Source organism: Hyperolius riggenbachi, chromosome 5 (genome assembly GCF_040937935.1).
Source record: "Hyperolius riggenbachi isolate aHypRig1 chromosome 5, aHypRig1.pri, whole genome shotgun sequence".
NCBI lineage: Eukaryota > Metazoa > Chordata > Amphibia > Anura > Hyperoliidae > Hyperolius > Hyperolius riggenbachi.
The window spans coordinates 433,247,508-433,268,570 of record NC_090650.1 but is presented as its reverse complement, the minus strand read 5'-3'; the positions used below and the strand labels follow the sequence as shown (position 1 = coordinate 433,268,570).

General features: G+C 46.3%; 1 protein-coding gene across 2 annotated transcripts in view; it reads right to left on the bottom strand.

Moving 5' to 3' along the window:
- Positions 1–21,063, bottom strand: part of DENND3 (DENN domain containing 3) — a 142,188-nt gene that overhangs the window by 39,335 nt on the left and 81,790 nt on the right. For both annotated transcript variants that reach the window (XM_068238086.1, XM_068238085.1), the window contains exons 8-12: positions 19,347–19,565; positions 13,734–13,858; positions 7,240–7,395; positions 4,472–4,568; positions 868–971 (exon numbers count right to left, since the gene is read on the bottom strand). In XM_068238086.1, coding sequence (XP_068094187.1) covers positions 868–971; positions 4,472–4,568; positions 7,240–7,395; positions 13,734–13,858; positions 19,347–19,565 — 701 coding nt within the window. The remainder of the gene's footprint in view (positions 1–867; positions 972–4,471; positions 4,569–7,239; positions 7,396–13,733; positions 13,859–19,346; positions 19,566–21,063) is intronic.

Genomic DNA, 21,063 nt, shown 5'->3' with positions numbered 1-21,063 from the left:
AGATTTCCTAGCTAGCTATAATAGGTAGCCTTTGACCCCTTGTACATCCCTCTGTCATTCAGAAAACAGTATTCATTAACTTTTCTGTACTGCTTTCTCCCCAGACAGGCCTTAAGAAGGAGGGAGGGGGTGGGGGACAGGAACAGAGACAGGAACGTACCCAAGCGCCCCCCCCCCCCCCCCCCAGGTTCTCTGGAGAGGCTATCACTATATTTCTGCATGTCACCCAACATGACTGGTACAACTAGTTGGAGTCACTAAGCAGCCACAACTAATGTCAATCAATCAGGAAAGCTTAGATAGGCTCAGGCCTAGGGTAGCTGCTGCCAGGGCAGCTGGATGGGAGAGAATGGTTGCTGCATAGGGAAGAGGGCTTGCGGCAAATAGAAGAGGGAAGATGCAAATGGGTGGGGGGTGAAAATGAAAGAGAGGAGCTGCTGTACAGGGATGATACTCACGGAGGGGGGGTGGCCATGGTAGGGGATGGGGGAGCTGTACATAGATGTTACTCATGGGAGGCTGCACATGGAATGGGAGGGGGGCCCGGGCTGATGTACATGGATGATACACATGGAAGGTGGGCTGCACATGGGGGGGGGGGGGGTTGTCACAAGAAAATTGGTCTAGAGGTGTGAAAAAAATCTGGCCTTGTATCCAGTGCAACTGCTGAGAACCACAACAACCAGATGCCACTACCAGGGCTGTGGAGTCGGTGCAAAAATCATCTTTACTCCGACTCCGACCACTGTTTTTCTTAGTCATTGCACTTGGTTTAGGATACCATCGGTAACAGCACCGAAGTGTGACACAGCTCTGTGTTCCTGTGCCAGGCTAGCAGGGATGACTCGCTGCTATGAAATAACTCACCCGTCTACCTCCAGGGACGTCTTCATTTCCATGCGGGTGAAGGCGTCCATCTTCTTGTTCAGACGAGCCTTCAGGAAGGAGTTGAATAAATACGTTTCCAAAACCTGTATGATAAAAATCAAACAAATGATCCGAACTCTCCAAGCACCAGACTCCTGCATAGTCTTCCTTTTCCAGCTGAATTTCATAGCTCATTAACCTCCTCATTCAAGGCCTCCAAATGTCATCAGGGCCATCCAGCAATGCAATAATGAGTGATTTAAAGAGACTCTGAAGTCTCTTAAAAATCATCTATTCATTATAAAATCCTGTGTAATATGATAGCCCTATGATAGACGCGAATGGAGGCAGAGCTACAGCTCATAGCTCTGCCTCACATGGAAGAGTAGAGGGCAGCAAAATCCACGACCAAGAAAGTCGTGGATTTTGCAGGGGAGAGGGAGGGGGGAGTTTGGGGGGATTTAGTTAGATTTCAGCGGCGGGGATGCGGCGGTTTAGGTAGGGCTATCATATTACACAGGATTTTATAATAAAAAGATTATTTTTAAGAGACTTCAGAGTCTCTTTAAGGCAAACAAATTGAGAATTCAGACTAGAAACCAATAGTATAGGACAACGACCAAAGCCTGTCGCACTTGGATGGTTGGGTGCTGCCCAATACTTCTTTCTCGTCTTCTACACTACTGCAGCTTCCCTGCGTCCATTTACAGGTCATGGCATGTCATGTGACCAGAGGCATGGCATGCCATGAAGCCGCAGTAGTGTAAAAGACGGTGCCCAAAGGATCACATGGCATGCCAAAAAACCCGATGGGAGCAACAGGAAGTGTAGAAGAGGATAGGCAAGTAGTTTCTGCTGCACGGGCTGCAGTGTGCCAGATACTGAGCACTTTGCTATATGTGACTTTGTGACTTTTTCTCCATTAAAAAGTCACAGGTTTGCATTAAATGACCTTCCTACATTGTAAGTTTGCTTGGCTCGTGCCGGCCCTCGTTTCTCTGGACATGAGTGGTCTGTGGACTCCCACACGCTCTCACGCATGCTCGCTCATGGCCGTGGCCTCTGTGCTGCTGGACTATGGTGTGACCTTCAGCCAAAGTTACTCAACTGGCTCTTCAGTCAAATAACCAATTGAGAAGAATGGACAATTGGAACAAGTAAGCAGCATGGGAAGGCAATGCATCAATACGGGACAGCAACATACTGTAAGGGCCTGTTTCCACTACACGCAGAGTGGATGCAGAAAAACTCCAATGAATGCCTATGGGCCAGTTTCCACTAAACGTGATTTTTCTGATGCAGATTCCCCATAGGCATTCATTGGAGTCAGTTTTTCTGCATCCAATCTGCGTGTAGTGGAAACAGGCCCTAAGATTTTATCCATTTTGGGACCGGCTTCCCCCTTTCTCCTCCACCAGCCCGTTCCAATGCAGAGACCCCTGAAAAATGGATTGCTGACCGCTGTCGACAGCTCATGCATGTGCAGAAGCAAAATACGAGCCCCATTGGGTTTGTGCAAATGCACATGCGTAAGCCATTTGTGCCTGCACAGCACCACAGACCCAATTGAGCCCGGAATTTTTACGAGAGCCCGAGTGCATAGATGCACAGTGCGGTCACATCGCTGGATCGGTCGGCAGAGGCGGACGGGTGAAAGCCTCTCCAGGATCCAGATGCTTCCCAGTGAAAGGTGAGGAGCGGATGAAGTGGAGAAGGCGGTGGAAGATGTGGAGGGGAAGGTGAGGATGGGATGAAGTGGAGAGGGCGATGAAAGGTGTGGAGGGGAAGGTGAGGAGCGGATGAAGTGGAGAGGGCGGTGGAAGATGTGGAGGGGAAGGTGAGGATGGGATGAAGTGGAGAGGGCGATGAAAGGTGTGGAGGGGAAGGTGAGGATGGGATGAAGTAGAGAGGGCGATGAAAGGTGTGGAGGGGAAGGTGAGGATGGGATGAAGTGGAGAGGGCGGTGGAAGATGTGGAGGATGGTGTGAAACAGTACAGAGGGGACGGTGCAGAGACACGACAAGACAAAGAACATTTATATCACACTTTTCTCCTGGTGGGTAGTGGGTAGGATGGAGGTGCCCAATGTGCGTTCTAACTTCTATTTTAGTATTTTTAAATACAAATAAAAAATTATATAATAAAAAGAGTTAATTGCTTACCTCTCCAGAAGATATAGACACCAGTTCAACTGGAAAAAAGCTTTTATTCAAAAAGTAATCTGACAATGCGTTTCACGGGTCATGGCCCGCTTCCCCAGGTCAATACAAAATGCCTTGATAGCATAGGGAATAGAGCAGGCATGGGCAAACTTGGCCCTCCAGATGTTGAGGAACTACAAGTTCCACAATGCATTGCAGGAGTCTGACAGCCACAGTCATGACTCAAAGGCAAATGCATTGTGGGATTTGTAGCTCCTTAACAGCTGGAGGGCCAAGTTTGCCCATGCCTGGGATAGAGTGTAGGCACCCCTAATCAATTTTCTCCTGGTGGACTCAAAGCGCCAGAGCTGCAGCTACTACGACGTGCTCTATAGGCAGGAGCAGTGTTAGGGAGTCTTGCCCAAGGTCTCCCACTGAATAAGTGCTGGCTTACTGAACAGGTAGAGCCGAGATTCCAACCCTGGTCTCCTGTGTCAGAGCCCTTAAAGGATACCACAACTGACATGTGGCATAATGAGATAGACATGGGTATGTACAGTGCCTAGCACACAAATAACTATGCTGTGTTCTTTTTTTTCTTTCTCTGCCTGAAAGAGGTAAATATCAGGGATGTAAGTGGCTGACTCAGTCCTGACTCAGACAGGAAGTGACTACAGTGTGACCTTCACTGATAAGAAATTCCAACTATAAAACACTTTCCTAGAAGAAAATGGCTTCTGAGAGCAAGAAAGAGATAAAAAAAGGGGGAAATTCTTATCAGTGAGGGTCACACTGTAGTCACTTCCTGTCTGAGTCAGCCACTTTCATACCTGATATTTACCTCTTTCAGGCAGAGAAAGAAAAAAAGGAACACAGCATAGTTATTTGTGTGCTAGGCACTGTACATACCCATGTCTATCTCATTATGCCACATGTCAGTTGTGGTATCCTTTAAAGGGATACTGTAGGGGGGGGGTCGGGGGAAAATGAGTTGAAGTTACCCGGGGCTTCTAATGGTCCCCTGCAGACATCCTGTGCCCGCGCAGCCACTCCTCAATGCTCTGGCCCCGCCTCTGGTTCACTTCTGGAATTTCATACTGTGCAGTACGCTCCTGGTGAGATCATACTGCGCAGTACGCTTCTGGTGAGATCAGCGGGAGGGAGGACACGGCAATGTAGGCGCAGTGGTTTTCAGACTTTAAAGTCTGAAATTCCAGAAGTGAACCGGAGGCGGGGCCGGAGCATTGGTGAGTGGCTGCGCGGGCACAGGATGTCTGCGGGGGACCATTAGAAGCTCCGGGTAACTTCAACTCATTTTCCCCCGACCCCCCTACAGTATCCCTTTAACCATTACACCATCCAGCCACAGCGGTCCTCGTCCTGATGGATGGTGGGGAAAGGAAGGTGGACAGTGCGGAGGGAGCGCCGTGGAGGAGTTGCGGAGGGGCCGGTATGAGACTCACCCTCTTGTAGAAGTGCTGGTCTCCGGGGCTTCTGGTCTTCAGAAACTCGGCACTATTAAATACTCGGTGCTCATAGTTCAGGTGAGCTTTCACATCCCTGCCAGATAAACACAGACATAAAAATAAGTACAAACCTATAATACCGACAGAGCGATACTCAGGTGACTCACCTACAATGCTGCGCTGCTAAACCTCACTCAGAATAATAAACGTCATGCATAATAAAAGGCCTTGTGTAACAAACTTCTGTTACGACTATTCTGCATGTTTCTGGCTCTCCGCTTAAGGTATCCCTACACTACAACGATTTCCTGTTGGAATACAGCACATTTAAACACTGTGATCTAATCTGCTGTGAAATCGTTAACGCACATGTTGACCGATCGATATCCACCCGAAATCGACCGATTCAGTCGATCTGTCCAGGTGGAAAAATTTAACTCGATCGCCGGAGGGTCGGGAGCACGTCATTAGCGGCGTTCGATGCGGCGACGACCGATGCAGCAGTACATCACCTGTACAGCCGGTGCGAGTCCCAGGTTCCCCCGCAGTCTCTCACTTCTTTCAGCGTCTTTTCTGTCTTCTCTTCACTTCCTGTCCCGTCCTGTGAGAAAGCGAAGCTCAAACAGTAGAGGGCGCTCTACTGTTTGAGCTTTCTGCTTGTCACAGGACGGGGCAGGAAGTGAAGCGAAGATGGAGGAGTATGCTGGAAGAAATGAGAGACTGCAGGGAATCGGGGACTCGCGCCGGCGGACAGGTGATGTATCACTGCTGTCCGGGGGAGCAGGGGCGGCAAGCAGGCGGCAGTTCCACAGGCTGTGAATCAATTTTATGCTGAAATCAATTAAAAATCTGTGTGCAGTGTATGGGCAGCCATTAGATCCCTCTCTGATCAGATTTGATCAGAGAGGGATCTAACTGTTGGTTGCTCTGGTGGCAAACGACCAGTGTATGGCAGCCTTTAGCCCAGCGCCGCTCACCACCCTGCCACGTCCACCAGGAGCAGGACCAAGCACAGCCAGGCCAAATAATCGCAGAAAAAGAGAAGGTCCGCCCGACCGACTGAATCGTCCGATTTTTATTCAGAAATCAACAAATACTGGACAGTAGGCGGGTCAGCTTACGCGTATCGGAGTTTGTGATTGCTGGCAGGGTTCCAAGCAAGGTGGAACTACTTCCATCTTGTTACAATTCAAAATCCTGACTCTCGCCTATAAAGCACTTTACAACCTAGCTCCGTTTCCCAATCCATCTTCCTGCCGTAGGGTACCCCGCGATGGCACACGCTGGGCATGAACAAAAGTTCCAACGATCGTGGCACTTTGCACCAGAGTCATTGGGGACCTTAAAGATCTGACCCACCGTGACTACACACGTGCACTACACCATATTCTCCTGTCTTCCTCTCTGGTCACCCCTTCTCAATCCCACTTACAAGAATTCTCTTGATCCTCCCCCCTCCTCAGGAACTGCCTGAAAGTGTTAATTGCTAGGCATGGAAGTGACAACTTCTGTCTTGTCTGTACCTTGCTGGGGAATATTGTAAACACCACTGATAAGCAAATTACAGCCATAAAGGTTTTCCTGGCAGAATACAACTTCTAAAAGCAGGGGAGAGATAAAATACATGAACTATTGACTTTTTTCTCTGGGACACTTATAAGGCTGCCACTGAGCAGAGGCAACAAAACATTCAACCTACTTTGTAAATGTTTAAATATAAAAGAAAACCCTGGGATATTTAAAAAAAGGTCATTTTTAGGAGTAGGAGGATAAATATAATTGTTTATCTCATAAGGTTCACTTTAAGTTTCCATGTTTTCCTTTCTTACAGGCAGACTATTCTATTTATAGGAGACTATAGGAGACTATCATTATCCTCCACCAACTTGACTCTAAGCTCTGCAGCCTGCAGGAAACTATCATTGTCCTCTACACTCCCCTCTACAGAAGAAGAACTTAAAGAGGAACTCCAGTGAAAATAATGTAATAAAGTGCTTCATTTGTACAATAATTATGAATAAATGATTTAGTCGGTGGTTTCTCACTGTAAAATCTTTCCTCTCCCTGATTTACATTCTGACATTTATCACACGGTGACATTTCTACAGCTGGCAGGTAAGGTCAGTGGAAGGAGATGTTGCTTGCTTTTTTGGCAGTTGGAAACAGCTGTAAACAGCTATTTCCCACAATGCAACAAGGCTCCCGCAGTGTGATGTCAGAACCATGCTCCTGACATCACACTGTGGAAGGGTTTTCACCACAATATCAGCCATACAGACCCCCCCCCCCCCCCCCCCTCTGATGATCCGTTTGAGAAAATCTCTCTCTCTCTCTCAGGCCACTCCCCCTTTACCCTCTGGCCACATTGCACTCCTACTAGATAACCTAAAACACACTGCCTATAGGTATGTATACTGCATACTCCCTCACCTCTTGATCCCTCCCCCATTCCTTTAGATTGTAAGCTGGCAAGGGCAGGGCTCTCTCCTCCTTTTGTGTCTGAATTTGTTACACATTTTATTCATATTACCCGGTACTTTTGTCGCTGTAATTGCTAATACTGTATTTTGTACCAATTCTGTATTTTGAACCAATCCTGTATTTTGTATATTGGTGTATACCATTGTCTGTATTATTATGTACCCCGTGTTTGTTTCTTACTACAACGCCACAGAATAAGTTGGTGCTTTATAAAACAATAATAATACTTTATAAAATGTCAAGCAATCCAGAACCCCTAGGCTATGGATTTCTAATCTTCTTACCTAAATATATCCACGATGAGCTGCAGCGCGATCTCCTGGACCTCGGCGTTCAGCTTCCGCTGCCAGAGCCGCCTCCGCAGCCGTACTTCCCCGAGATCAACGGGTGATGACCGGTGAGACAACTCCAGGTCGTAGTGCATCTGAAGGCTCTCCACCCTACAAAACAGTCCAGCCGTCAGTGAGATGGAGATATTGTGAGAGCAACCGAAAAGACTCACAGTTTATAGGTGACCCTGTGTTAGCATTTGTTTGTTACAGCCCAAAAGAAGGAGAAAAGTGTAAGACATACAAATCTCGCACTACAAGCATACCTCCCAACTTTTTGAGTTAAAGTGAACCCGAGGTAAGAGTGATATGGAGGCTGCCATATTTATTTCCTTTCAAACAATACCAGTTTTCAGTAATGTATGAATTACACCAGAAACAAGCATGCAGCTAATCTTGTCAGTTCTGACAATATTGTCAGAAAACACCTGATCTGATTGTTCAGGGTCTATGGCTGATAGCATTAAAGGCAGAGGATCAGCAGGATGGCCAGGCAACTGGTATTGCTTCAAGAGACTCTGAAGCGAACATAAATTGCTATTTTTACCTGGTAGTTCACTTCAGTAGTCTCAGTAGATGTAAACTGCCACATCCCCTCCGCAAAACGAGGGCTTTAGACCCCCCAAATCCCGGGGCTAACATCCATGACTTTCTTGGTTGTGGATATTGCTGCCCGGGGAGGCAGAGCTTTGTGCTGCAGCTCTGCCTCTACTGACATCAATCGCCGTGCGGATCTCCGCCTCTCCCCGCCCCTCTCTGTGAAGGAAGACTGAGTGGGGCGGGGAGAGGTGGTGCTTGACATCAGGAGAGGCAGAGCTGCAGCTGAAAGCTCTGCCTCCCTGGCAGCAAAATCCACGACCAAGAAAGTCGTGGATGTTTGCCCCGGGATTTTGGGGGTCTAAATTCCTCGTTTTGCGGCGGGGATGCGGCGGTTTACATCTACTGAGAGGACTGAAGCGAACTAGAAGGTAAAAATAGCAATATTTTTTTTTTCGCTTCAGTCTCTCTTTAAAAGGAAATAAATGTCAACCTCCATATCACTCCCACCTCGGGTTCACTTTAAGAAAGAGTGACCTTTTAAGACATGCCACTGCTACACCGCTAGCCACGCCCCCACGACACCCCTAGTTACGCATATCATAAAGAATTCAATAGGTATAACGTGGGATAGGGCTGAAAGGTTCAGCGGTTTTAAACCGAAACCGCGATTGCTGCTAAGACGATCTAGGGATCATCAGTACCTGCGGTTTCCAGGCGCTCTGCACCCGCTGTGCTGGTCCGTGTGGCTCCGCCTGCCGCCGCCGCGTCATACGCGTGATTGGCTGAATCTGTGCCTGGAGCCGGAGCGGTGAAGTGCTGCTGAATGGGTCCCCCCCCCTTATAAGCTGCCCTCATAAGCGATGTGCGTCTCCGCACATGACACCACACTGCAGGCTCTGCCGGCGCCCTTATATATGCCCTGCGCAGCTCCTGTGTCCACTCCACACACAGATGTGTTAATTCACCCAGGCCAGTGACACCCCGCCACCACTAGGCTCCGCCCCCGCCACCCTCATACACTACAGGACAGGGTCAGTCAATCCACAGTGTTCAGCCGGCCCCCTGCCAGCAACATCACAGACCGACCCCACCTCCTTACACTGTCTCCGTGGCCGTGCAATGAATATGTCACATTACTGCACGGCCAGTCACATCACTCAAATTTATTAAAATAAATGGTGGGAACGGGGTAGAGCACAAGGAGGGGGGAACAAAACATGAATTGAAAAAATCGTGAATCGAATCAAAATCGCGATTTTGGATAGAAATCGTTCAATTCAACTTCTTCCTAAAATCGTTCAGGCCTAATGTGGGATAACATAGTAGATACATTATTAATACAAAAAAATGACTCAGACCCCTTGAAAATGTGATTTGCAATTCCAATTTTCCCTGGATGCTATAAAAAAAAGAAAAATGCAGAAAAAAAAAGCAGCGTGCAGTACCAATTCAAAATCGCCAATCGGAATTGCATGTAAAATCGCATCAAAATCGGAATTGCATGTAGTGTGCAAGAGGCCTCAAAAATGTTTTTAAAAAATCAGAATCACATGCAAAATTTAGGTTAAAATCGCATATCGGAATCAGAATCGCATGTAGTGTGCAAGACCCCTCAGATCAGATGAACACACCACTATACACGCAGCAGGATTCCCTTGCATAAATATAGTTCAGGATTGTTTTTCAAACTATTATGCAGGAGAACAGAGGCGCCGAAAGGATAAAAGGAAGCTAAATTAGCTTAAAAAAACAAATTCTTGGTAAATAGAGGAGGCAGTGGTGGACTTATCTCCTCCAAGTAGACACACAACGACTGTAGTAAAGACAGTCAATATTCCCCTCTGGTGTAACCCTCATCTGACTCATTTTCAATAAATACCTGACCATATTCAATGGTCCAGATTTGGAATCAAATGGCTCAAACATATCATTACAGAAGGGCAACTGTCCTCTTTTGATATTCTAAAACAAGAATTTTCCCTAACTAATAAGATGTTTTTTAGATTCAGGTAAGACATGCAGCCAGTGCACAGTTCCCTAGAAGTATTGTACTAAAATCAGACCCATTGGAAGCTCTCCTACTACAAAAACATTTGGAGTCTCCCCTCTCGGCAATATACTCCACCATAATTGACACTTCTACTCCCAGAGTAACTAAAGCACTTCAAGAGTGGCAAAATGATGTACCTGATTTGGAAGAGTCGTAGAGGAGGGATATGTTGGAAGATACCGGGTCCTACCTTATATCCATAAAAGACAGGTTCATTCAATTGAAATTTGTTTATAGAATATACTTTACTCCTATCCGCTTGGCGCGAATGTATCCAGGAAGATCTGACAGGTGCCCTAGATGTGACCAAGGTTATGCAAACTTCATCCACATGGTCTGGTCGTGCCCTCGTATACAGACCTACTCGAATCAAATTAATACTTTCCTCCAAAAAATCTTCGAAAGACCAATTAGCCTTAGTCCTAAAACACATCTATTGGGGGTTGCAGGTGATATAGCTCCTAATAGAAGAATGCTAATACTTTGGGATCTCCTATGCTATTATGCCAGAAAAACTATTATAACTCACTGGATCCGACAGGGTCCTCCAACAATAGCAGAATGGATAACAATGATAAATGCTGCTTTACCATTCTATAGACTAACGTACATTCAGAGAATATGTCCTCTTAAATTCGAGAGTATTTGGATCCCCTGGATAGAACACCTTAAGGAACAAGGTATTGATTATGATTCGCAGAATTCGTGTGTTTTACATTTGAAATGTTTGGTGGTATTTGGCTTTGCAAGCAAGACTGGGGGGTGGGGGGTGGTGGTTTGGGGGCTGAGAGTGGGTGGGGTGGGATGTCGAGGGATCTTCAGAGGATGTATCTAAGTCTTAATGTTATTGCAAGTATATGCTATTTGTTGTTGTTATTACAATAAGAAAAATAATCAATAAAACTTACTTGTTAAAAAAAGACAGTCAATATAATTTTATTTATGAACTCCAAATATGTAACGCGTTTCGCAGGTTTGATCCTGCTTCATCAGGCAATAACAGAGCAATAGCATATGTGGTCAGTAGAAGAGCCAGGCACCTCTGTTTTTCAAACTATGGTCACTTACAGGAATGTATCATCTGGTACCCACAAAGCGATTCCTCAGGCAATAAATCTCTGCATAAAAGTTCCGTCACACAATAGTCTAGTGTTTGACAATCTAATTCCATGATGGTATATTAAAGTTACAATGTCCTCTATGGAGCCAGCCCCCTTAGCCAAGGGTGAACTATTCAATCTTCATATTAGCAACTTGTATCACCAAAAGGGATAAAGATGAATGCAGTAAAGCAAGGGGATGCAAAATGTCATAAGCAATTCAACCACTGCAGGTTCTGTACCAATAAAGTATCTACTATGTTATCAGATGTTCTCTTGTAGCACAAAAATGGAATGGATTATTAATAGCTTGTGTTGTAACCTGCAAGACTAGGAGGTTTATAATAATGTAGTGGGTTAAGGGTTAATTTATTCCCATGTATATGGGGCAGCACGGTGGTGTAGTGGTTAGCTCTCTCGCCTTGCAGCGCTGGGTCCCTGGTTCGAATCCCAGCCAGGGCACCATCTGCAAAGAGTTTGTATGTTCTCTCCGTTCCGTGTCTGCGTGGGTTTCCTCCGGGCACTCCGGTTTCCTCCCACATTCCAAAAACATACGGATAAGTTAATTGGCTCCCCCTAAATTGGCCCTAGGCTACAGTACTTGCACTACATAATATAGACATATGCCAATGGTAGGTATTAGATTGTGAGCTCCTTTGAGGGACAGTTAGTGACAAGAGATATATATATATATATATATATATATATATATATATATATATATATATATATATATATACATACATACATACATATACATATATATATATATATACAGTGGTGTGAAAAACGATTTGCCCCCTTCCTGATTTCTTATTCTTTTGCATGTTTGTCACACTTAAATGTTTCTGCTCATCAAAAAACGTTAACTATTAGTCAAAGATAACATAATTGAACACAAAATGCAGTTTTAAATGATGGTTTTTATTATTTAGTGAGAAAAAAACCTCCAAATCTACATGGCCCCGTGTGAAAAAGTGATTGCTCCCCTTGGTAAAAAATAACTTAACTGTGGCTTATCACACCTGAGTTCAATTTCTGCAGTCACCCCCAGGCCTGATTACTGCCACACCTGTTTCAATCAAGAAATCACTTAAACAGGAGCTATCTGACAGAGAAGTAGACCAAAAGCACCTCAAACGCTAGACATCATGCCAAGATCCAAACAAATTCAGAAACAAATGAGAACAAAAGTACTGTAATTGAGATCTATCAGTCTGGTAAAGGTTATAAAGCCATTTCTAAAGCTTTGGGACTCCAGCTAACCACAGTGAGAGCCATTATCCACAAATGGCAAACACATGGAACAGTGATGAACCTTCCCAGGAGTGGCCGGCCGACCAAAATTACCCCAAGAGCGCAGACAAAACTCATCCGAGAGGCCACAAAAGACCCCAGGACAACATCTAAAGAACCGCAGGCCTCACTTGCCTCAATTAAGGTCAGTGTTCACGACTCCAGAATAAGAAAGAGACTGGGCAAAAACGGCCTGCATGGCAGATATCCAAGGCGCAAACTACTTTTAAGCAAAAAGAACATTAAGGCTTGTCTCAATTTTGCTAAAAAAACATCTCAATGATTGCCAAGACTTTTGGGAAAATACCTTGTGGACCGACGAGACAAAAGTTGAATTTTTTGGAAGGTGCGTGTCCCGTTACATCTGGCGTAGAAGTAACACAGCATTTCAGCAAAAGAACATCATACCAACAGTAAAATATGGTGGTGGTAGTGTGATGGTCTGGGGTTGTTTTGCTGCTTCAGGACCTGGAAGGCTTGCTGTGATAGATGGAACCATGAATTCTACTGTCTACCAAAAAATCCTGAAGGAGAATGTCCGGCCATCTGTTCGTCAACTCAAGCTGAAGCGATCTTGGGTGCTGCAGCAGGACAATGACCAAAAACACACCAGCAAATCCACCTCTGAATGGCTGAAGAAAAACAAAATGAAGACTTTGGAGTGACCTAGTCAAAGTCCTGACCTGAATCCTATTGAGATGTTGTGGCATGACCTTAAAAAGGCGGTTCATGCGAGAAAACCCTCAAAGCTGAATTACAACAATTCTGCAAAGATGAGTGGGACAAAATTCCTCCAGAGCGCTGTAAAAGACTCGTTGCAAGTTATCGCAAACGCTTGTTTGCAGTTATTGCTGCTCAGGGTGGCCCAACCAGTTATCAGGTTCAGGGGGCAATTTCTTTTTCACACAGGGCCATGTAGGTTTTGAGTTTTTTTTCTCACTAAATAATAAAAACCATCATTTAAAACTGCATTTTGTGTTCAGTTATGTTATCTTTGACTAATAGTTAACGGTTTTTGATGAGCAGAAACATTTAAGTGTGACAAACATGCAAAAGAATAAGAAATCAGGAAGGGGGCAAATAGTTTTTCACAGCACTGTATATATATATATATATATATATATATATATATATATATATATATATATATATATATATATATACACACTGTACAGCGCTGTGTAATATGTCAGCGCTATATAAATACTAAATAATAATAATAATGTATATCTCACTGTACGAGTGCGAGGCGAGAACTATTAGCTATGGAGGGCCCGTCACTGGCTATGGGGCCCGATGTAACTGCCTTCCACCTACAGATTTTGATCAGAGAGGTATCTATCTTTTGGACACATTGGTGGCCATCTGCCAGTATATGGCCACCTTCAGAGTTTCTGCTGTCCTCCAGCACTGGAGTGAATTGGTGAAGCAGGACTATTACATCATGGCATGACATCACTCACTTGTAGACGAACAGATCAGAAGCTTCCGCTGGAATATCCGGTAGAACGTTCTCTTCCTCATCCTCAGCCAAGACGAAGGAGATGTTGCCGTGATCGATGTCTATTAACACCAAATCTTCAGCTTCCTGAGAAGAGAAACAGAAACGAGAAACGTCAGCGGCAGCGATTCACCTGGAGGCCAAACACCGGCAACCGTCCACCGAGAGCAGGCAATTACGGCACCGGGCAAGCAGCCCTAATGGGATTATGTTGTTCAAGAGGAGCTTAAGTGAAAATAACTTAATAAAAATGCTTATATTTTAGAATATCCACTAGTAAATTAGTCAGGGTTTGCCGGGTGTAAAATGCTTCCTCTCCCCAATTTATATTCTGACATTTATCACCGATGGTGACATCTTTAGTTCTGCCAGGTGATTTCTGCGAATGTTTGTTTACTAAGAGTTCTATGCACAGAGGAAGAGGATGCTTGCTTAGTAGTTGGAATCAGCCATTATTTCCCACAATGCAATGAGGTTCACAGACAGGAAACTTTCAGGGCCATGGCCCTGACATCACACTGTGGGAGGGGTTTCACCCCAATATCAGCCATACAGATGTCGTTGATAAGCTATTTGAGAAAAGGAATAGATTTCTCCTGGAAAAAGGGAGATCAGCTACTGATTAGGATGAAGTTCAATAGTTTAAAGGAGTACTGTAGGGGGGTAGGGGAAAAATGAATTGAACTTACCTGGGGTCTTAATTAGACCCCCACAGAGGTCCTGTGCCCGCGCAGTCACTCACCAATGCTTCAGTCCCCACCTCCGGTTCACTTCCGGAAACCATTGCGACTGCGCGGCCACGCCCTCCCTCCCACTGACGTCACCAGGAGGGTATTGCGCAGGCCCAGTATGGTCTGCGCCTGCACAGCACGCTCCTGGTGATGTAAGCGGGAGCAAGGACACGGCCACGCAGGCGCAGTGGTTTTTCGACTTATAGTTGGAAATTACAGAAGTGAACAGGAGGCGGGAACCGAAGCATCGGTGAGTGGCTGCGGGGTACCATCAGAAGCCCCGGGTAAGTTCAACTCTTTTTTTACCCCTACCCCCCTACAGTAGTCCTTTAAAGGGCAACTGCAGCAAGAGGGATATGGAGGCTGAAATATGTATTTCCTTTTTAACAATGCACATTGCCTGGTTCTCTTGCTGATCCTCTGTCTCTAATACTTTTAGCCATAGCCCCTGAACAAGCATTCAGCAGATCAGGTGTTTCTGCCATTATTGTCAGATCTGACAAGATTAGCTGCATGCTTGTTTCTGGTGTGATTCAGACACTTCAGCAGCCAAATAGATCAGCAGGGCTGCCAGGCAATGTGTATTGTTTAAAAGGAAATAAATATGGCAGCCTCCATATTCTTCTCACTTCAGTTCCCCTTTAAAGTTCCTCTTTCAGTTTGCTGCAGCATTTCAGTGATCATATATCCAAAAAGCCACACTACGTTTTTCCTGTTCGGTACCTAATTTTGGCACAAAATAATGAAGTCTTCTGTGTAGCTGAAAAACTGAGCAGTGGAAAGGATGGAGAGAAATGATTGGTGATGGTCAATGAGATGCAAATAGTGCTGAGCTGATGCAAATGTCATGCTAATATTACAGCAGATATATGCAGATCTTCCATGCGTTGCCTCAATTTACAGCAGCCCCTCCCATGTCCTGGCATCTCCAGAAATCCGGCCCTGACTGCTTCCAGCACGTTTCATGGGGAAAACGCAGTGACCTCACAGCAACCCGTGCTTCCTGTATATCATTAAGCAGTTAGAGGGTGTAAAGTGATGGGCAAGCCTTTATTTGCCGTGACTTATTCCAGCTATGGGGCGGGGTACAAGCTCTGTTTCTGCTTAAGATTTAAGCTGAACCTCAAGCAAGCATGAAAATAATCCCCGTTCAATCCAGTAATGCGTTCAATAAACAAAGATAAAAGTACATCTCAAATACCAGAATTACATGAGAGAGCTAACCATGTCATGGTCTCAGAGTATAACTATTAACACTTGCCAAACACGGCTAAATACCTCTGATTGTCTGGGACTGAAGCTAGGCATACACGCATCAATAGCTGCCCAATATGGTATGACGATTGATCCCTCCTTAATCAGAAATCGATTAGTTAGTGATCGATCCCGTCTACAATATCCTTTCTATAATATTGTAGACAAAGAGACTGTGCTGGGTACACACGTTGCGATCTCCTGCTCGATCTGCGGGATCGATTGATTATTTCCGACATAGTCGATCCAGTTTCAATCGATACAGCCATCGATTTTGCATGAAAGTATGCAAAATCGACGGCTGTATCGATTGAAACCCAATCGAACATGTCGGAAATAATCAAAGCGATCCCGCGGTTCGAGTGGGAAATCGCAACGTGTGTACCCAGCTAGAAACGCCTTTCTATGGTATGCAGGTGTGATGAGGTTGGGTGTGTGGTGATAAAAGCCTTCAAACATATGTTTTATTTTAACTTGTGATTGAATTGGTGTATGTTTTTAGCGCGTGTTAATTCTGTATTTTGTGTGGATTATGTATTTTAAGGGTTCAAGGGATTCCCTTGTTTAACACGCAGCTCATATCTAAGAGATCACCTAGCGCCAGTTGTGTTATTTATAGAGAACATGATTCAAATTTAGCAAAAATCCATAGAGCGTGGCTTGAACTTCAAGCTTGGTATCGCTCGATGCACCCCGGCGATGTGGGATTGGTGCTGGTGGGATGTGGCCAGGGAGAGGGGAGGGGGGAGGAGTTTGGACAGCATTGATTGCAGCTGGGAGTGGTGCTGGGGTTGGTGGGATGTGGCCAGGGAGGGGGAGGAGTCTGGACAGCATTGATTGCAGGTGGGAGTGGTGCTGGGGTTGGTGGAATGTGGCCAGGGAGAGGGGAGGCATTCTGGCACTGATTATTAGAGCTGGGAGTGATGCTGGGGATGGTGGGATGTGGCCAGGAAGAGGGAAAGAGAGGAGTTTGCACAGCATTGATTGCAGCTGGGAGTGGTGCTGGGGTTGGTGGGATGTGGCCAGAGAGAGGGGAGGGGGAGGAGTGTTGTCAGAGAGGGGGAGGAGTTTGGACAGCACTGATTTCAGCTGGGAGTGGTTCTGGGGTTGGTGGGATGTGGCCAGGAAGAGGGGAGGGGGAGGCATTCTGGCACGGATTATTAGAGCTGGGAGTGATGCTGGGATGTGGCCAGGAAGAGGGGAGGGGGAGGAGTTTGGACAGCATTGATTGCAACTGGGGTTGATGGGATGTGTCCGGGGAGGGGGAGGCGTTCTGGCACTGATTATTACAGCTGGGAGTGATGCTGGGGATGGTGGGATGTGGCCAGGAAGAGGAGATGGAGAGGAGTTCGGGCAGCACCAATTGCAGCTGGGAGTGATGCTGGGGTGGATTGGATGTGGCCAGGGAGGGGGAGGAGTTCAGACATCACTGATTATTGGAGATGGGAGTGGTGCTGGGGTTGATGGGATGTGGCCAGGGAAGGAGTTTAGGCAGCACTGATTATTGGAGCTGGGAGTGGTGCTGGGGTTGATGGGATGTGGCCAGGGAAGGGGAGGAGTTTAGGCAGCACTGATTATTAGAGCTGGGAGTGGTACTGGAGTTGATGGGATGTGGCCAGGGAAGGGGAGGAGTTTAGGCAGCACGGATTATTAGAGCTGTGAGTGGTGCTGGGGTTGATGGGATGTGGCCAGGGAAGGGGAGGAGTTTAGGCAGCACTGGTTATTAGAGCTGGGAGTGGTGCTGGGGTTGATGGGATGTGGCTAGGGAAGGGGAGGAGTTTAGGCAGCACTGATTGGAGCTGGGAGTGGTGCTAGGGTGGATAGGATGTGGCCAGGGAAGGGGAGGAGTTTAGGCAGCACTGATTATTGGAGCTGGGCGTGGTGCTGGGGGTGATGGGATGTGGCCAGGGAAGGGGAGGAGATTAGGCAGCACGGATTATTAGAGCGGAGAGTGGTGCTGGAGTTGACAAGATGTGGCAGGGGGAGCAGTTTGGACAGCACTGATTGGAGCCATATGGTGACATCACATGACCTTAAAGGGATACTGTAGGGGGGGGGGGGGGGTCGGGGGAAAATGAGTTAAAGTTACCCAGGGCTTCAAATGGTCCCCCGCAGACGTCCTGTGCCCGTGCAGCCACTCCCCAATGCTCCAGCCCCGCCTCCGGCTCACTTCTGAAATTTCAGACTTTAAAGTCTGAAAACCACTGCGCCTGCGTTGCCGTGTCCTCACTGCCGCTGATGTCACCAGGAGCATACTGCGCAGGCCCAGTATGGTCTGTGCCTGAGCCGTACGCTCCTGCTGACATCACGGGGAGCGAGGACCCGGCAACGCAGGCGCAGTGGTTTTCAGACTTTAAAGTCTGAAATTCCAGAAGTGAGCCAGAGGCGGGGCCGGAGCATCGGGGAGTGGCTGCGCGGGCACAGGATGTCAGCGGGGGACCATTAGAGGCCCCAGGTAAGTTCAACTCATTTTCCCCCGACCCCCCTACAGTATCCCTTTAAACTTGAGGACTACCATAGGTGAGAATGGGGTGGGTTTTGGGGATACAGCAAAAGGTTAGGGCAGCGATAGGCAAACTTGGCCCTCCAGCTGTTAAGGAACTACAAGTCTCTCAATGCATTTACCTTTATGAATCATGACTGTGGCTGTCAAGACTCCTGCAATGCATTGTGGGACTTGTAGCTCCTTAACAGCTGGAGAGCCAAGTTTGCCTATCATTGGGTTAGGGGAAGATGAAAGAGTTAATTAGAGAAGTAAGTTGTCAAAATATAACAGTTCTCTAAGAAATGTTCTATGTGGTTTGTGTTACTTTAGAAATGTGGTGCTACAAGTCTGTCAGTCACGCTGCACACAGTTCTATCCATTCATCTTCTTCTATCAGAGCAGAGCTTCCATGAGGTACAAAGACAGGGCAGGTAGAAGCAAGTAATTGGAGTAATGCCACAAGCTGCAGGACCTACAGCACCTGACCTCTGACCCAATGTTCCCAAACAACCAATCACACTAAAATGTTCCTGGAACAAAGGGAGTGCTGAAGGTGGCGGCGTCCTCAACTTGATCTTCAAAGGCGCCTTTTGCACGGACCTTACACTGATTCTCTGCTATTTATAGTTTCTGAGTCATGCAGCAAAACAACAGAGGTGTTCTGACTCTGCCTTGACTCAGACTCCTGCAGACAGAAAATCAGCATCACCACTGAAGTTTTCTTCAGAATCTTTGTGAAAGAGGAAAAAAAGAACAGCTCCACATTCTGATCACTTCAGGTCTTCTTTACTGCAGACCACAGTTTAACAGGAAGTTAGTCCTAAGCAGAAGCCATGCATTCTGGGAACAAGGCAAGTATTCAGACAGAAACCTCCCACTTTGCTAGCTACAACATGGGATCCAGCGTACCTGTAGTTCCATCCCCAGTCTATAATTATTTAAAAATGCCCGTCCACTATTCAGCTTTTGTTTAAATTGATTAGAAGACAGATTTGGTTAAAAGAAATGTATAAAGGTAATATCTGAAACCATTTTCGACTTCCGATTGATACTGTGCCTAACGGCCAATGAAAAACTGTTCAGACATTGTCTCCTAGTGACCAACCTTGCAGACTTCCTTGTAGTGATCGATATGGCAACCCATGAGGAACGAGGTCGGTGCCATGATGAAGTCCAGCATGTGTCGGGACAAGATGGGCACAAATGTGTGCTGCCACTTGATTGGATGGAGGTAGAACATGAAGCACTCAGCGAGGAGGGTGAGCAAGGCCCAGTCCGAGGAGAAGAAGACAATTCTGTGCTCGGTCAGAATGCAGGCCATGATCTGGGGAGGAAATCATCGATTAATAGAGAGTCATCCAGCACAAAAGAGGTTGCTACAGGTTGGGTGTGGTGGGAATCCAATGATGGGCGCACGTATAATTAGGAAGCCGGGAAATTTGGGTGTAGGGTAAAGCTGAAAAACTGCTCCCCCCTGCTCCTGCAAAAGTCCCGGTGGCATTAATTACTATTCCCCCTCCAGGACGCCATGGACTCAGGGATAAGATGCAATTCTCCTGCCAGCTGTTGCTGGTAGCCGAATGACGCTGTCTTTTGATGGCACTCAAATTACTGTCCGAGCGCCACTTTTGCCGTAATTCCTATAACAGCCTATAGTGGCGCCGTTTTTCTTTGCAATGATGAAGCCTCACAGTTTCTGGTTTTATTCCAACCCCAGTTTGGCGTTCTGGGTGTCCCTTTTGAGCTCTTAACGTATGTGTATGCTGGCCCACCAGCCTAGTTATTATTATTACCTTTAGTTTATAAAGTGCCAGCACATTACACAGCACTGCGCCCTAGTCTAGTTTAGGGGATCCATCAGGAAACCTCATGAGAACTTCTGCAAATGTGAGTGTGGACAGCTCCCTCTCAAACTTCTTAGGTTTCCGATAGGTTGTAGTAAACCACGCCCACACTATTCGGCCAATAACAAGACTTAGTGCTGTAGAGGGTGCTGTGATTGGAGAACTGTTCCCTATGAGGTTTCCTGCTGGGTCCTCTAAACTACACTGTATGCATAACACTTCTGACACCGGAGGGGGAGAGGAGTCTGATTGCTGTATGGGAGCATAGGATTAAAGCTGTCTAACACCCAGCATTTCAACTTTACTTTAAAAGATTGCTTACAGCTTAGAAACTATTATGCCAGATATTTTTTTAAGCAGAAATTCACTGAATGGGTTAAACATGACATTTTAGTGTTGCATTTAGCTAGAAATCCACATCCCTGCTGAGGTTTAGTTACAAATGTATCTTTGTTTGGAATGCAAATAGACATCTGAAAAGCCTGTCTGGGAAGCCATCTGTGCTCTCTCAGAGAGGTGTTTGTTTATTTACATCAGGGGTCCCCAAACTTTTTCGGTCAAGGGCCGGGTCAATATACTTCAGACTGCTGGGGGGCCAGAACATACATAAAATGATGTTGAAAAACATTGCATTGAATCTAGGTATTGATTTCCCCCAATCATGCCCGGAGGAGAACTCCCAGCAGCAGCCATTCAGTCATGCGGCGCCCGAAGAACGTCTTTGAGCACCAGACAGTAAAGCATACCCTACTGACAACCTGCTGTCTAGCTGGACAGCAGTGTCACCTAATGCAGAATTGGATTGGAAGCCAGCAAATGACTGCTCGCTGACTTCTACAGTCTGTGGATGGGTGGTGACAACGCTGCTATTCAATATTTGTGTTCGGGGGCCAGTGAAAAAGCCTTGAGGGGCCACATTCATCCTGCCGGCCTTAGTTTGAGGACCACTGATTTACATTGTAAATAGATACATTTGTT